The following is a 14,970-nucleotide window of genomic DNA, read 5'->3' as shown; positions in this document are numbered from 1 at the left end:
ATGAGAGATGCTGCATGGAAGGCAAAACTAACATAGTTAGAGAGCCAAGGAAGTATAGATCTTTTAAATGTAGGTTATATCTGTTCAAAGTACCCCTTTCCCTATGGCAGTGGCAGCAGCGGTATGAAACCAAGGCCGATGCACGTTGTGTTTGTGCTGCTGTAAACAGGGTTGCCATGGGGTGTAAAATACTACTAGGCATGAGGGCAGCCTAGATTGTGTTACTAATAAAGTTCTTTATAGGCTTTTGGGGTGGCAAAGGAAGGGACAGGAGGTGTAGACAAAGAAAGGGAAAGTGAGGTAGGGCAATGGAGACCTAGAGGACAAAGAAGGATGGAAATCAATACGTAGCAGCAAAGGAAAAGAGAAGTGGAGGTGTAACCGGGAGGGTGGGGGCTGTTTTCCAGTAAAAGCATTTGCTTCATAGCATTTTTTTCTACTATGTAAGAAAAAACTCCCCTCAAATATTTTGGCACCACACCATGTTAAAACATATACTGGTGGGGATGGCATTCCTGTCTCCCCAACTCCAGTCCTTCACCTACAAAAATGAGAAGAAAGCCCTTCTTCCAAGAGCTCTGCCTCCCACACATCAGTGATTTTTCCTTTGTACCTTTCTCCCTGTTGGTAGCATGTAGCTTTGAGTTTGAAAAACTGGTAACTTGAACTCCAGTAGTTTACGTTGCCTACAAGATATTAAAAGTTAAAGTGAGAGTTAATGGTAATTCATAATTTTAATTATTCAGAAATCCAAATGGGAAATTGAGATAATGTGACTGAGGATAAGTCCTTTTGAAACGCCAGATGCTCCAGCAATTAACTTGAAAATCAGCCTCTGTTTAAAAAATTCCACAGTATCCCTGATCTCAGTCAGTCAGAAACTGTGTAATACATGCTCTTGATGTCAGATCCATGCACAACAGATTTGTGACCCACTGCCTAGGAATGTTATCGCTGTTTGTTCCTTTGTTCAGCACCAACAGTGCCCTTGGCGTGGCCAAGATACAACCAAGAGACAGCCCCAACCTCGAAGACCTTACAATCTGATTAAGCCAGATGCAGAGCAGACGTTATGACTGGGAAACCCAGAGCTATTAAAACTTTTTGAGAGGTTTTGGTGAAAACATATGCTTTGTTTCCTTCATTTAAGTGGTGGGTGAACCAGAGGAATTTCGAGATGTGTTCATAAAATATTTAGTCCATTCCTATTATAAGGCATGCAGGCCACGATTTTCAAGCTTTCGGTGGCCCATCTTCAGACCCCTTTTAAGTGTTTCATGTTTAAAAGATGGGTGGTCAGTACTTTCTGAAAATCAGGCCTCTTTAAGGTGTAATAGATTGGGTCCCCCAAAATTGTGGCACCCAAACTCATTACTCAGTTTTGAAAACTCTGGCCACCATATGAAATTTATTGAATTTGTCCTAATGTTAGACATTGAACAACACCTCAGAGTGTTGTCATTGTGGCATGGGTGGGCTAGCTAAGATGCAAAGAAGAGATACATATTATGTCATGTCCAGCCTTCTGTGGCCATAATAGGACTTTTCACTATAAAAATGATCTCTCTTGGAAATAACAAATGTAGTAACCCAGGCTCAATACAGTAGATATCTGTAGGGAAATGGGCATGTACCTCTATTGATGCAGTACCATTCTACTGATTGTGCTTGTATGGTACAAGGGTGGGGGAAGTTGTAGAATCCTATATCCCCATTTGTTGGTAAATTATGGTATCCTTCCTTCCAAATACAGAATGTATACAATATCTGAGACATACATGTCTTGTATTGCAATAATATGTGAAAGAGCATTGTTGGAGATTGATGTGATGTTTCTGAAATGTTTTTTGATTAACCTTGTACTGGTGTATAGAGAGAGTTTCTGTTTATAGGGACCTGTTGTCCGAAGTGCTTTGACTATTTCAGTCTGAGGAGACATTTTTGAAAATTTTCTGTCACCTAAAAAAACCACCCTAAGACAGGGAAGTACTATCATGCCCCTTCCCACACTGGTGGTGTAAGGTGCTCAGATACTACAGTAATTGAGACCATAGAAATACTGATGCTATCAGAAAGAAGAATCTTTCACTTTACATAATTCACTTGTGTTAGAGGGTGAAAGGTTTTATGTACAGGACTTGAATCTGAATGGAAACTTCACCATTAACTTCAGTAAGTATAGGACTGGGCAAATTGACTGTTAGGGAAATATCTTTTTACCAATATATACTTGAAATATCTGATGGATCTTTTTTCTTTGCATACAGGATCCAAACTATTGGATACAAGTACATCGTCTGGAGCATGGGGATGGAGGAATCCTAGACCTTGATGACACTCTTTGTGACGTAGCTGACGACAAAGATAGAGTGAGTACAGACTGTTATTAAACATGCTCAGGGTTCATTGCCCATGAACACACCGTGTTTCATATTTCTAGCGTGAACACTGAAGATGAGGTAGGAGAAAGAAGAGAAAGGATGGAGAAGGTGAGAGTCAAACAACGTGAAAGTAATTTTCCTGAGTTTTCTAATATTGGCGCTTTCACAAACATGCTAAGTACATAAGTGAAATTGAGCTGGAAATGTAATATAAAATATTTGATTTAAATTAAGATGCTTTCATTATGCAATTTAAATAAAATTGGAATATGAAAGTGAGGATGAGAAGAGAGAGGAAATCCCTAAAAAACATATACAAGATTTTCCAGAATGTGTCTTAAATTTAGTATCTTAACTCCATGTTTAGGCACCTAAGTAAGTAGCCTAATTTTGGGCACTGAGCACCCCTGATTTCATTTTCAGAAGTCATTGATTTTATTGGGAGCTGCTGGGTACTCAGCGCTTGTGAAAATATTAGTCTGCTTATGTACATTCAGACTTTTGGTACCTATTTTTGAGAATTTCAGGCATGTAACGCATATTTGTTTTGTTTGTAGTCAGCTAGGCTATGTTTCACTTTAATACTGTCTTAAGTAATATAGTCAGATTGGATAAAATAGGCAACACTGACATTAATAAGCTGGGGAAGTTTTATGTAATGTACTAAATATTGGCATTTCACTGCCAAGCTGTGCTTCTAGCAATTCTTACTGAAAATGTAATTCCACTGCACTGGAGCAACTGAGGACTGTGATTGAGCCTTCAGTCTAGAGGTATGATTCTCAGGGCCCTGCTCCTTTCACCACATGACACAGAATTGCCTTTGTGAGTAGCAACAGGCAATCTGAAAACCTTCTTGAAAATTACTCAAATGTAGAAATAGATACTGTCCTTAATATTTTGCTTGAGACTGAGTTTAATTGACTGGGTTATTTTAACAGCTGTACTAAGAGTTTAAAAATCGGGGAATCATGAGGTATGGACTCCTCAGTGTCTGAAATGCTAAGGTTACTCAAGTTCTATAAAGTAACAACATACAGTGTCTAGTTTTTAGAAATCTCCTCTATAAAAATAGTGCCCAGCTAAGAGATCATGACAAGTGGAGACCACGTAACATTACCATTTCATCCTAAAGCACTTCCTACTACCGCTTTGCTTAAAGGCCTCAGGTAGGACGACTATTATCGTCAACACTGGTTTTCTGTTAAACTTACTTGAGTCATGTACTCTTTACTCCTCTCCTTCCTAAGGGAGGAACCTAATATCTGGTTACTTAGTGATTTCATTTTTTGACTCTAATTTGGCTTGCAGGCTTCCAGTGTGGGACTCTTCTTACTGAAACTGTACGTAGGTGTTTTTATGTGAATGACTAATGGGGGAAAAAACTCTTGCTGCCATTGAAATAAGCAGTGCCATTATTACAACAGTATTCTCTTTCTGCTTAAGTGGATAAGATCCCTTTTAGATAATTGACTTACACCATTTCTGTAGGTTTGCCTAGTTTGTTTCCTCTGATTTAATAAAGCTGTCATTTCTATCCTCACTTTCTACTCACTGCATATATCACTTAAATTTTATTTTTTAAACAGCCTTGAGATGTTGATGTGAAGGATGAAACATAAACGTATGTTGTATGTAGGTTGTACTGTACTAGTTTATCCTTGAATTAATCATTCCAGCTTGACCTTCCCTTTTGATTGTTTTCAAGAACTGCAGTCATTAGTCACTAGGTTTTGATTACGTATCTTCTGATATTTTTACACCCCCTTTGAACACCAATGACTTTTCTAATTCTGTTTCAGTTTTGGGTTGTTAACTTCTTTCACATATAGCAAATATTTTAATTGTTTTATGTTTGTCAAACCTGATACAGAGCTCAGTATTGCAAGGAGCTGAGCATTATTGGCGCTCTAGCCAGGCAAGCACGTAAGTACATATTTAACTTTAGACGCCATGTGCTTAAGACTTTTTAAACAACCCATGCTTAAAGTTAAGCATGCACTTAAATTACCATTGAAGCCTGAGATTACTCATGTGCTTAAAGCTAAGTGCTGAAGTATTTTATTGAACTGGGGCCAGAATACTGAGCACCTTGCAGAATTGAGATCATAACATCTGTATGTTCTTTTTCAAGGAGGAGATATTCAAATGCACAAAGGACAGCGGAGTTGGTCAGTCATCCTCAGTGGCATTAATGCTACACATAGAAGTAATCTTTAAAATGGCAGCGTTGCATTTTTCTTAATTGTCCCCTGCTCCTGTAGTATCTAATTGTTACTCTAAAATTGCATATATTCAGTTTATTAAGGGTCTAATTTTAACTAAGCAGCCATACATATAAAACATTATACAGGTTTTTGTAAAGTCTATTATCTTGCAAAACTCTGCTACAGAGTATTTAACAATTCTAGTACAGAATATAAAACAATTAAGGACTGTACAGTCTTTTGGAACCTTAATTGTAAATACATTAAATGTTATGCAGGGGGCAGCTACTTTAGTAAAATAACATAAACTCCAGGAGTAATGGGGAGAATATTTGCTTCAGTTCCAGTGTCTACATGGAAAAATTGTTGTATGCTATAAATGCACATAAAGATCCTTATAGACAACAGCTGCTAAAAGTGGAATAAAAAAAGACATGTCCTTGTGACGGTTCCTTACCCATTAAATGTGGCTTGTTAGGACAGTCTTATTTTATCTTTTTCACTATCCCTCTTATCCCCTGGTTTCTTTTATACCTTAATAAAATGGAAAAGATTGGTGGTAGTGGACTCTCTCTGGAGTGATTTGAAATGTTAAAAACGACCCTGAATATATGGGGGGGGAAATATACTTTAGAATGTTAATTGTGTACTTAGGTTATTTTCTCTTTGAAACCACAACTTCTATGTTAGTGTTTTTAACATAAAAATAGAAACTGTAGGATTCAGTCTAATTTAGACAACAAATCAATTTGACATTCACATTAAACTGCATTACCATGATGATGAGAAAGTTAGCAATGTTGGAGACTTTTTAAGGAGCTATATTTCTCAAGAGGGTACATTTTTTTTTTTTACAACTCTAAATTATTGAATTCATTTGCAGTTACTTTAGATTATCACAAAATGCTGATAAGATATAAACTCTTGTTAGCCTATTCCTAATGTCATTTATGAAAAGTTGATTTATATTTTTAAATCTTTTATTGATGTGTAATAGAAAACTAGTATGTAACTTCTGCTCCTTGATGCAAGCAGATTAAATGATCATGCTTTGGATGGTTTTTATTTATTTTTTCTTTCTTAAAACAACTTCAGTTTTGAACAGTTATGAGGGTACAGCCTCCTGAGAAAGGGGCATTAGGATATTTACCTGTTCAAGTAATCTGACTGGATGAATCCTAAATACTACTTAGTAAAACTAGTCATCGTATAACTATCATAGAATCATAGAATATCAGGGTTGGAAGGAACCCCAGAAGGTCATCTAGTCCAACCCCCAGCTCGAAGCAGGACCAATTCCCAGTTAAATCATCCCAGCCAGGGCTTTGTCAAGCCTGACCTTAAAAACCTCTAAGGAAGGAGATTCTACCACCTCCCTAGGTAACGCATTCCAGTGTTTCACCACCCTCTTAGTGAAAAAGTTTTTCCTAATATCCAATCTAAACCTCCCCCACTGCAACTTGACACCATTACTCCTCGTTCTGTCATCTGCTACCATTGAGAACAGTCTAGAGCCATCCTCTTTGGAACCCCCTTTCAGGTAGTTGAAAGCAGCTATCAAATCCCCCCTCATTCTTCTCTTCTGCAGGCTAAAAATCCCAGCTCCCTCAGCCTCTCCTCATAAGTCATGTGTTCCAGACCCCTAATCATTTTTGTTGCCCTTCGCTGGACTCTCTCCAATTTATCCATATCCTTCTTGTAGTGTGGTGCCCAAAACTGGACACAGTACTCCAGATGAGGCCTCACCAATGTCGAATAGAGGGGAACGATCACGTCCCTCGATCTGCTCGCTATGCCCCTACTTATACATCCCAAAATGCCATTGGCCTTCTTGGCAACAAGGGCACACTGCTGACTCATATCCAGCTTCTCGTCCACTGTCACCCCTACGTCCTTTTCCGCAGAACTGCTGCCTAGCCATTCAGTCCCTAGTCTGTAGCTGTGCATTGGGTTCTTCCGTCCTAAGTGCAGGACCCTGCACTTATCCTACATGAGATTAAAATTTAATATGGTATTGCATTAGATAAAAAAACATTAATAGATGCACAAAAACCTGCTTCTTTCTGTGTAATAAGACACTCATTCGAAAGTTGCGAAGACATTCGGTTTCGTTAGTGGAAAAACATTGTATAATGGAAACATTGCTATTGAAAAATGTATTTTTTTTATATATCCATATGTAAACATTTTTCAATTGGAACAGTTTTTGGTTAGTGTTCAGAAAAATTGTTTGTCTGGAAGAAACAACAGAAATCTACTTATGACTGGAGGTATCCTATCCAAACCCAAAAGAGAGGCATATTTGGTATTATGAAATGTGATCAATTCAGATGATATTTTTCTGTGTACTAGGAAACTGTTTGAAATAGTTAATGTTTTTCAATATAAAGTGCATTGTTGGTTGTGTCTGTGAGGAATTAATCTTGACTGCAGTTAAATTTACAGTATCTCAAAAGTTTTTTTTCTTTCCCCCTTTGTTTTAAATAACCTTCAAAATAGTTTGAGTCCTTAGAGACACCAGTCTGGAAGGTAGGGCACTCAGACTTCCACACTATCAGTCACCAACTGAGTTAAGCAGCTTTTCTGTCTAGGCAGCCCTAATAAGGAGAACTGTGCAGAACTTTAGGCTTGGTATGTGATTGTACAAAATCAACACAACTTGATTGGCTGTATTTGCATTATTAACAGCACAAAGTGGGAATTCTCCAGATAGATTAATTTGAGTCCACAAAACAGTTTCTAAATTTATTTCCTTTGTGTAAAATTACAGTGCTATCATCTGTATAATTAATAATTTATTTAAATTGTATAGGTTTAGGGACTGATTGCTGTAGGGGGTCGTTATTCGAATGTAGAGTTTTTTCACCTGTAAATTATCATAACAAATTCTGTTCAGGTTAATAGGTTTCCAAAGAGCCATCAGATAATATTGTGCAAAATTCTCTGTGATCTCATTTGAATTCCTAATGGATATGCGTGCATATGAAAAAAACAGTCTACCCTTCCGTCCATCTTTTGATTATGGTCTTTTCAAGTCAGATTGAGGCACATGGAAGGTGGTGCTACTGTCCAGCTTTACTTGTGTGAGTGAAAAGGACTTATTCAGGATCTTGACTGGCACCATTTATGAAAACTAAATCACTATAAGAAAAACAAAGTACAAAAAATACTTTTACTCTTCTGTTTCAAAAAGCATGTATATATGTATGTAAACATAAAAAACAGTCTGTTAGGTAAGTTCTAAGTGAAACGATTACTTCTTGGCATGGATTTAGGACAGAGGCACATTTTTTTGTGTAGAAAAAATTAAAAATAACTTGTAATTCGAGGCACACAATAATTTTAGTGCTGCTACCAAATGAATTGCTTAGAGACTTGGGGTTTCTGGCTGGTGTAACTCCAGCATATCATTTGCATGACAGGGTTTGACTTCAAGGGAAGGGTAAATGCAGTAATTAGGCTCACAATTTCATTATGGTGGATAGTGTGACAATAAGAAATAGTGACTCTATCTCTGGAGTTGACCTGCTGTGGGATATGAGGTGTATGGCCGTTGTTCAGATGGTCTGCTTACCCGATGGTAGATTGGATTTTAAGTAGCTTTGGGTTGTTTAAGATTTATGCTGAATTAAAGCATCAGCCTTTCATGGTTCTTGTACTGCTTTCTCCCGAAGTATAGTGTACTACTACTCAATTCACTGCTGTTTTCCTGTCTTTGGGTTACGCTCAAAGAAGAAAACATTGTGACAGTAACTTTGCTGAAATTATTCCACAATCTAAGAACATGCTTTCTTTGCCTGGCCTACCATTTCCTCATATACCATCAGCTCTTTCCTTCTGCCTAAATCTTCATCTTTTATTTATGCACAATGATGTGCAGAGATGCAAAGTGAGTCAATATAATGCAGCCAAGTGGCACTATCTAGACTAATTTCCATATTTGCATGTCATTGTAGCTGTATGTTTCTTAGCAGATTTTTTGTATTATCTGTGGATCAGCTGTTGCGAAACAGATCAGAACATTATCTTTTTATTGGTGATTATGGACACCAGATAGGGCACTATTTTTTGATTAGCGATTAGGAAGCCAGAGAAATTTGTTGTGTATTGTGTGTGAAAAGTAGTTGGTGAAAATGAGAGATTCATTAGGTAGATCGTTGTTGAAGTGGAGTCCATGAAACATTCAAAACCAGAGCTGTGTTAAGTGATCAAATTATTGCTGAAATTTCCAGTGAGCTAACAAATTGCATTTTACACAAATCCCATTTTAAAGCCATATAAAGGCTCTTTATCCTTTTAATTCATTTCTGGCCATGTCTTGCCTAACAGGAGAAAATGTAAGGCTTAAACAGTTGCCTCCATGTGACGTTAGGTCAAAATAAGAACTCTTGTTGTTTTTTAGTATACTGAAAAGAGGGTGTTTTGGTTTGTGTTTAAACTTTGGGCTGCCATAGAATATGGGCTGTTGAAGCTGCTGTTGGGCTATAATGGAGGGTATATCATCTAGATGTACAAGGTCCATGTTTTGGAAAACATGGATTATATTTGTTTGCAGCCAAAGTTGTCATGCAATAGACTACCTTAAACCACCTTAAAAATAAGTCAGAGAATTGTGCACATGTGTAATGGTCTCACGGATGAAGGCACTGGACTGGGACTCAGGAGATCTGGGTTCAGTTGCTAACTCCACCACAGACTTCCTGAGTCATTTTTAGATGTTACGTAAACCCTGATTCTGTAGTGAGCTCTCTCTGGGATGACTGGCGCAGTGCAGTGCATTGCACGTTGCAAGACTGGGGCCGTGTCTTTCTGTGTCTGTTCCGTTTCTGTGAAATGAGGATGATAATATTTGAAATCACAGAGGATGTTGGGGGCATTAAATTAATTAGTTTGTGAGGTGCTCAGATTCTACATTGATGGAGGCCATATAAGATTCTAGCTAGATAATTATGTTGCGTTCTCCCAAATTATGGGTCTGATTTTGCAGTCTTTTCTACAGCAAAATTTCAACTGAGTGTAAATCAGAGTTCTAGCTGAGTAAGGACTTAGAATCATAGAAGGTTAGGGTTGGAAGAGACCTCAGGAGGTCAACTAGTCCAACCCCCTGCTCAAAGAAGGACCAACCCCAACCAAATCATCCCAGTGAGGGCTTTGTCAAGTTAGGCCTTAAAAACCTCTAAGGATGGAGATGCCGCCACCTCCCTAGGTAACCCGTTCCAGTGCTTCACCACCCTGCTAGTGAAACAGTTTTTTCTAATGTCCAACCTAGACCTCCATCACTGCAACTTGAGATCATTGCTCCTTGTCCTGTCAACTGCCACCACGGAGAACAGCCTAGCTCCATCCTCTTTGAAACCCTCCTTCGGGTAGTTGAAGGCTGCTATAAAATCCCCCCTCACTCTTCTTTTCTGCAGACTAAATAAGCCCAGTTCCCTCAGCCTCTCCTCATAAATCATGTGTCCCAGTCCCCTCATAATTTTTGTTGCCTTCCACTGGAATGTCTTCAATTTGTCCACATTCTTTCTGTAGTGGTGGGGGGGGGACGACGACTAGATGCAGTACTCCAGATGTGGCCTCACCAATAATCACTTCCCTCAAAATGCTGGCAATGCTCCTACTAATGGCAGCCCAATATGCCATTAACCTTTTTGGCAACAAGGGCACACTGTTGACTCATATATAGCTTCTTGTCCACTGTAATCCCCAGGTCCTTTTCTGCAGAACTGCTGCTAAGCCAGTTGGTCCCCAACTTGTCGCAGTGCATGGAAGTCTTCCGTCATAAGTGCAGGACTCTGCACTTGTCCTTGTTGAACCTCATCAGATTTCTTTTACCCAAATCCTCCAATTTGTCTAGGTCACTCTGGACCCTATCCCTACCCTCCAGCATATCAACCTCTCTTGCTGAGGATGCAATCCATCCCATTATCCAGATCATTAATGAAGATTTTGAACAAAACCAGCCCCGGGACCGACCCCTGGGGCACTCTGCTTGATATCAACTGCCAACTAGACATCGAGCCGTTGATTGCTACCTGGGATCAACACAATTTCAGGGTTGGGCCCTACATTTCTCACAAAAAAAACACAATTTAGTTAAACGTGGACAAGGTTATCACCATGGCCTAAAGATTACTTCTTCAGCCACTAACAGTGTATGACCAAAATATAAGCTTAGCAGCATCTAGACCAGATTCAGTAATTTGTGGAACTGGACCAAGTCATTAGTGAGCTTGAAAACTTAGAATTGTAACATTGTAAAACTATTATAAACTTATGCAATGCCTCTTTTCACCCATTCCTCAAATCCCTTCCAATAGCATTTAACTGAATTTCCAATTATTACCTCTGTTGCTGTCATGTATTGTGACCTCCATCTTTGCACATGTTTGTGATTAAAATAACAAAGTTTGTACTTAACAATATTTGTGGCTGCTGTGCAAAGCGTATAACGTTGAGGAAACATTTGAGTTTCCTATCTGAATGAACAAACATCTGGAATTGTGCAGAAGTCTCTACTGCTGAGAAATGTTAGTTAGCTTAAAAAAAACAAAAACAAAAAACCTTCCTTGAGGAATCTTTCTTGTATGTGTGTATTCCCTTTTAATGCTGTTTTGTAAGTTGCTGATCTCTTCACCACTTGGTTTTTCTGATCACTTGAAGTAAAGATATCTACTGATGATTTTTTCTGTTTGTTTTCTGGCATATAGTTGCGTGTCTGTGTGTTTTATGCTGTTTTTATTTATGTACATGCATGTATGAAACAATAACCACGACTATTCATAGAGTTAAAATGCTACTCAACCCCAGAAAGGGTAGACAAATCTGGCCCAGAATGATGATGAAACATTACCTTGTTGAAACATACTGTGGTATGGAATGATCATTTGATCCAAGTTGCTGATGTTTCAGAAAGGTCTGTTTGCCATCCAGAGGTGCACTGACAGATTAATTGACCTCCTTAAGGTAATATGAATACAGTTTTAAAAGATGCTGTTTTTTCTGCTGGGTAGTGTTTGCAAATAGGTAAGAGTGGCTTGAAGATGTACTTACCTATGAAAATGATTTAAGTAAAATGTGGTCACCATACTTTGGCTGTATATGTGAAAAGAGACCTCTGTTGATCTGAAGTAAATATAATGCCCTTTCCTAGAAAAGCCCAGGTTTTGAGGCCACCTTCAATTTTCACTTTTTGTAAATTACTGGTGATAGTTTTAAGGTTAAATTCTGCTTCTGAAATAAACTTAGACATTTAAGGCCATCTGGTTGTCTGGATGATGATATTCTGCACTGCCACGAAGGTGGGAGATCAGGGTTCAGTTTCGAGGCTTGGTTTCTTGCTCCTTGAATCAGCAGGAATTGGAACCACTGTAGAAAACGAGCTACCAGACAGAGAAGGATTTGCATTGGGTGCTTCAATGGAAACCCTCCCGATAAAAAGGTGTGCTTTGGGTGCAATATGAGTGGAGTCCCCACCTCATTCTTTTAGGCAGAAAGGGTGACCACAACTTAGGTTGACCAGACAGCAAATGTGGGGAAACAAAAAACTGGATGGGACAGGGGTGGGGGATAATGGCCTATTTAAGACAAAGCCCCGAATATCATGACTGTCCCTATAAAATCAGGACATCAGGTCACCCTACTACAACTGCAGGCCTTGCATGGCATGGAGTAAAAGGGCCTTCCTCTTTTGCTAGAACCGCTTGTCTTCTGAGAGAGAATCTAGTGAAAGGTAGCTGGAGTCTCTTCATGTAATGTCTAGTTCATTTCTGGAGGACTTTGCAGGCTTCTAACACTGTTGGAACTAATTCTGAAATTAAAACAAAACAAAAATACCTTATGATATGCCTGCATTGTCACTGATTCTGTACACAATATCCAGGGACTTGCTTTCCATATATTCATGTCGTCACTTCACGTACAAGACAACTGTGAATAATTTATAGGGTAAGACTTACCCGTTAGTTTAGGAAAACCTCTGTAGGCTAGGCCTTTTGTGTATAAATCTCACTTTCTCTACAGCAGGAGTGGGCAAACTATGGCCCATGGGCTGGATCTGACCCGCCAGCCATTTTAAGCTGGCCCTCGAGTTCCCGCTGGGGAATGGGGTCTGGCGCTTGCCCTGCTCCGGTGCTCCAGCCAGGAAGCAGGGTCATGGGCCACTCCATGCAGCTCCTGGAAGCAGAAGCATGGCCCTGCTCTGGCTTCTATGTGTGGAGGCAGCGAGGGGGCTCTGCTCTGCATGCTGCCCCCACTCCAAGTGCCGCCCCGCAGCTCCCATTGGCCAAGGGGCGGTGCCTGCAGATGGGGCAGTGCACAGAGCTGCCTGGCCACAGCTCTGCATAGGAGCTGGTGTTGGGTCATGGCTGCTGCTTCCGGGAGCCGCTTAAGGTAAGTGCTGCCTGGAGCTTGCACCCTGAGCCACTCCCTGCGCCCTAACCCCCTGCCCCAGCCCTGATCCCCCTCTTGCCCTCAATCTCAGCCTGGAGCACCCTCCTACACCCAAAACTACTCATTCCCAGCTCCCCTCCAGCCCCCATCCCCCCCCCCGCCGCACCCTATTCCCCCAGCCCGGAGACCCCTCCCACACCCTAAACTCCTAATTTCTGGCCCATCTCTGGAGCCCGCACCCTCACCCCCTCCTGCACCCCAACCCCAATTTTGTGAGCATTCGTGGCCTGCCATACAATTTCTATTCCCAGATAAGGCCCTTGGGCCAAAAAGTTTGCCCACCCCTGCTCTGCAAGGTATATCTGTGGAGTTACAACAGTATCTCTTTTAGACAATACTTGTGTTAAGGGAGAAAAGAACTATGTTAATGAATTCTGAGTGCCGACTTTAATTGCATTTCTCCTTTTATAAGACGACGGAAAAAAATATTTCTAGGACATAGGTTGAAAGATAATATTGCTGGAATTAATGAAAAAGTGTGAGAACCACATAGTAATTTGTCACAATGGCCTAATTTTGACAAATTCTGGATTGCTGTAGATCTCTGTGGAGAATTACAAAACGTTGAGTTATATAGTGCTGCATATGCAAGCACATAGCTCAGTGGTTTGAGCATTGGCCTCCTAAACCCAGGGTTGTGAGTTCAATCCTTGAGGGGGCCTTAGGGATCTGGGGCAAAAATTGGGGATTGGCCGTGCTTTGAGTAGGGGTTTGGGCTAGATGATTTCCTGAGGACCCTTTCAACCCTGATATTCTATGATTCTATGGAAGTGATGCTAATGCAGAAGTGAACTTTTATCAGTGACATTCCATAAGTGCAAGATATCTGAAAGGATAGTAAATGGCCACTATAAAAGAGCATGTTCACTTTCAATGAATAAGGGTCATTAAGATAGATTTATTATAATATACACTGAGATCGGCAGTAGACCCATTTTAAACTTTATTGGAACCAAGATTAAACACTATGGCTATTCTGTTTTCAGCACTTTATTTTTGGACCTTTCCTTTGCACTGTTTTGATGTTTTGTAGAGAAGGCCACTTTAAAAACTCCCTCTTAAGAAAGGTGATCCTGCATAATCGAGCATTTTCCAGCATTCCTAGGTGGTATCTCTAACTAGCAAGAGCAGCAACCACACAAACATTCTTTCTAAATCGGGACAGATCTCCAGTAAGAATTGCCTGACCTCTTTGAAAGATCTGCTCAACGTCTGATACAATCATTGCTGCAGTTTTCTCTATTCTGATAAGTGGTGAAAATGAAGGTTAATAAAACATAGGCTTGTAATAGACAGCTATGAGGAGAGAAGAGCACTATTCTTTGCGCTTCAGCAAACTACCCCCAAATAAGACACATTAGGGCATAAACAACTGTAAAAACAGTTGATTAACAAAAGCAGGTTTAACTTACTATGGTCTGATGGAAGGTGTACCAAGCCTGTTGTTCGCCTGCCTGGCAACAGAAATCATGTAATGTGTACATGCAGTTTTGGGCAAAAGCTAGGATTGGTGCAGTCTAAATCAGCATAGCAGTAAATTTGCGGATTACACCATTATAATCGCAGGTTTCAGATTACCAGCCATGTTAGTCTGTATCTCCAAAAAGAAAAGACGTACTTGTGGCACCTTAGAGACTAACCAATTTATTTGAGCATAAGCTTTCGTGAGCTACAGCTCACTTCATCGGACGCATTATGCTCAGATAAATTGGTTAGTCTCTAAGGTGCCACAAGTCCTCCTTTTCTTTTTACCATTTTAATCATAATGGTCCTAGTACAGTTATGCAGTCAAAACATCCATACCACAGTACAGTGGATCACAAAAACCACATCCTCATCAGCACAAGTTGTAGTCCACAGTGGTTTTGGCTTTATTTCCAGATTGGCTTAAAAAGGAAAATATAAATGGCTGGCGGGTTTAAAGGAACAAATCC

The 14,970-nt window shown here is 39.8% G+C and overlaps 1 protein-coding gene across 14 annotated transcripts in view; it reads left to right on the top strand.

The window, feature by feature from the left end:
- Positions 1-14,970, top strand: part of PARD3 (par-3 family cell polarity regulator) — a 648,369-nt gene that overhangs the window by 72,324 nt on the left and 561,075 nt on the right. For 13 of the 14 annotated variants that reach the window (XR_012157609.2, XM_073334436.2, XM_073334435.2 and 10 more), the window contains exon 2: positions 2,268-2,369. Coding sequence is in view for 12 of the 14 variants with exons in the window: in XM_073334436.2 (XP_073190537.1) it covers positions 2,268-2,369 (102 nt within the window). In the remaining 2 variants the exon portion in view is untranslated. Of the gene's footprint in view, positions 1-2,267; positions 2,370-14,970 lie in introns of those variants that run through there. The other variant, XM_073334433.2, reaches the window with a different exon arrangement.

The sequence above is a fragment of the Lepidochelys kempii genome, chromosome 2 (genome assembly GCF_965140285.1).
Source record: "Lepidochelys kempii isolate rLepKem1 chromosome 2, rLepKem1.hap1, whole genome shotgun sequence".
Classification (NCBI taxonomy): domain Eukaryota; kingdom Metazoa; phylum Chordata; order Testudines; family Cheloniidae; genus Lepidochelys; species Lepidochelys kempii.
The sequence above is the reverse complement of the archived record's forward strand: the minus strand, read 5'-3'. Positions and strand labels throughout refer to the sequence as shown.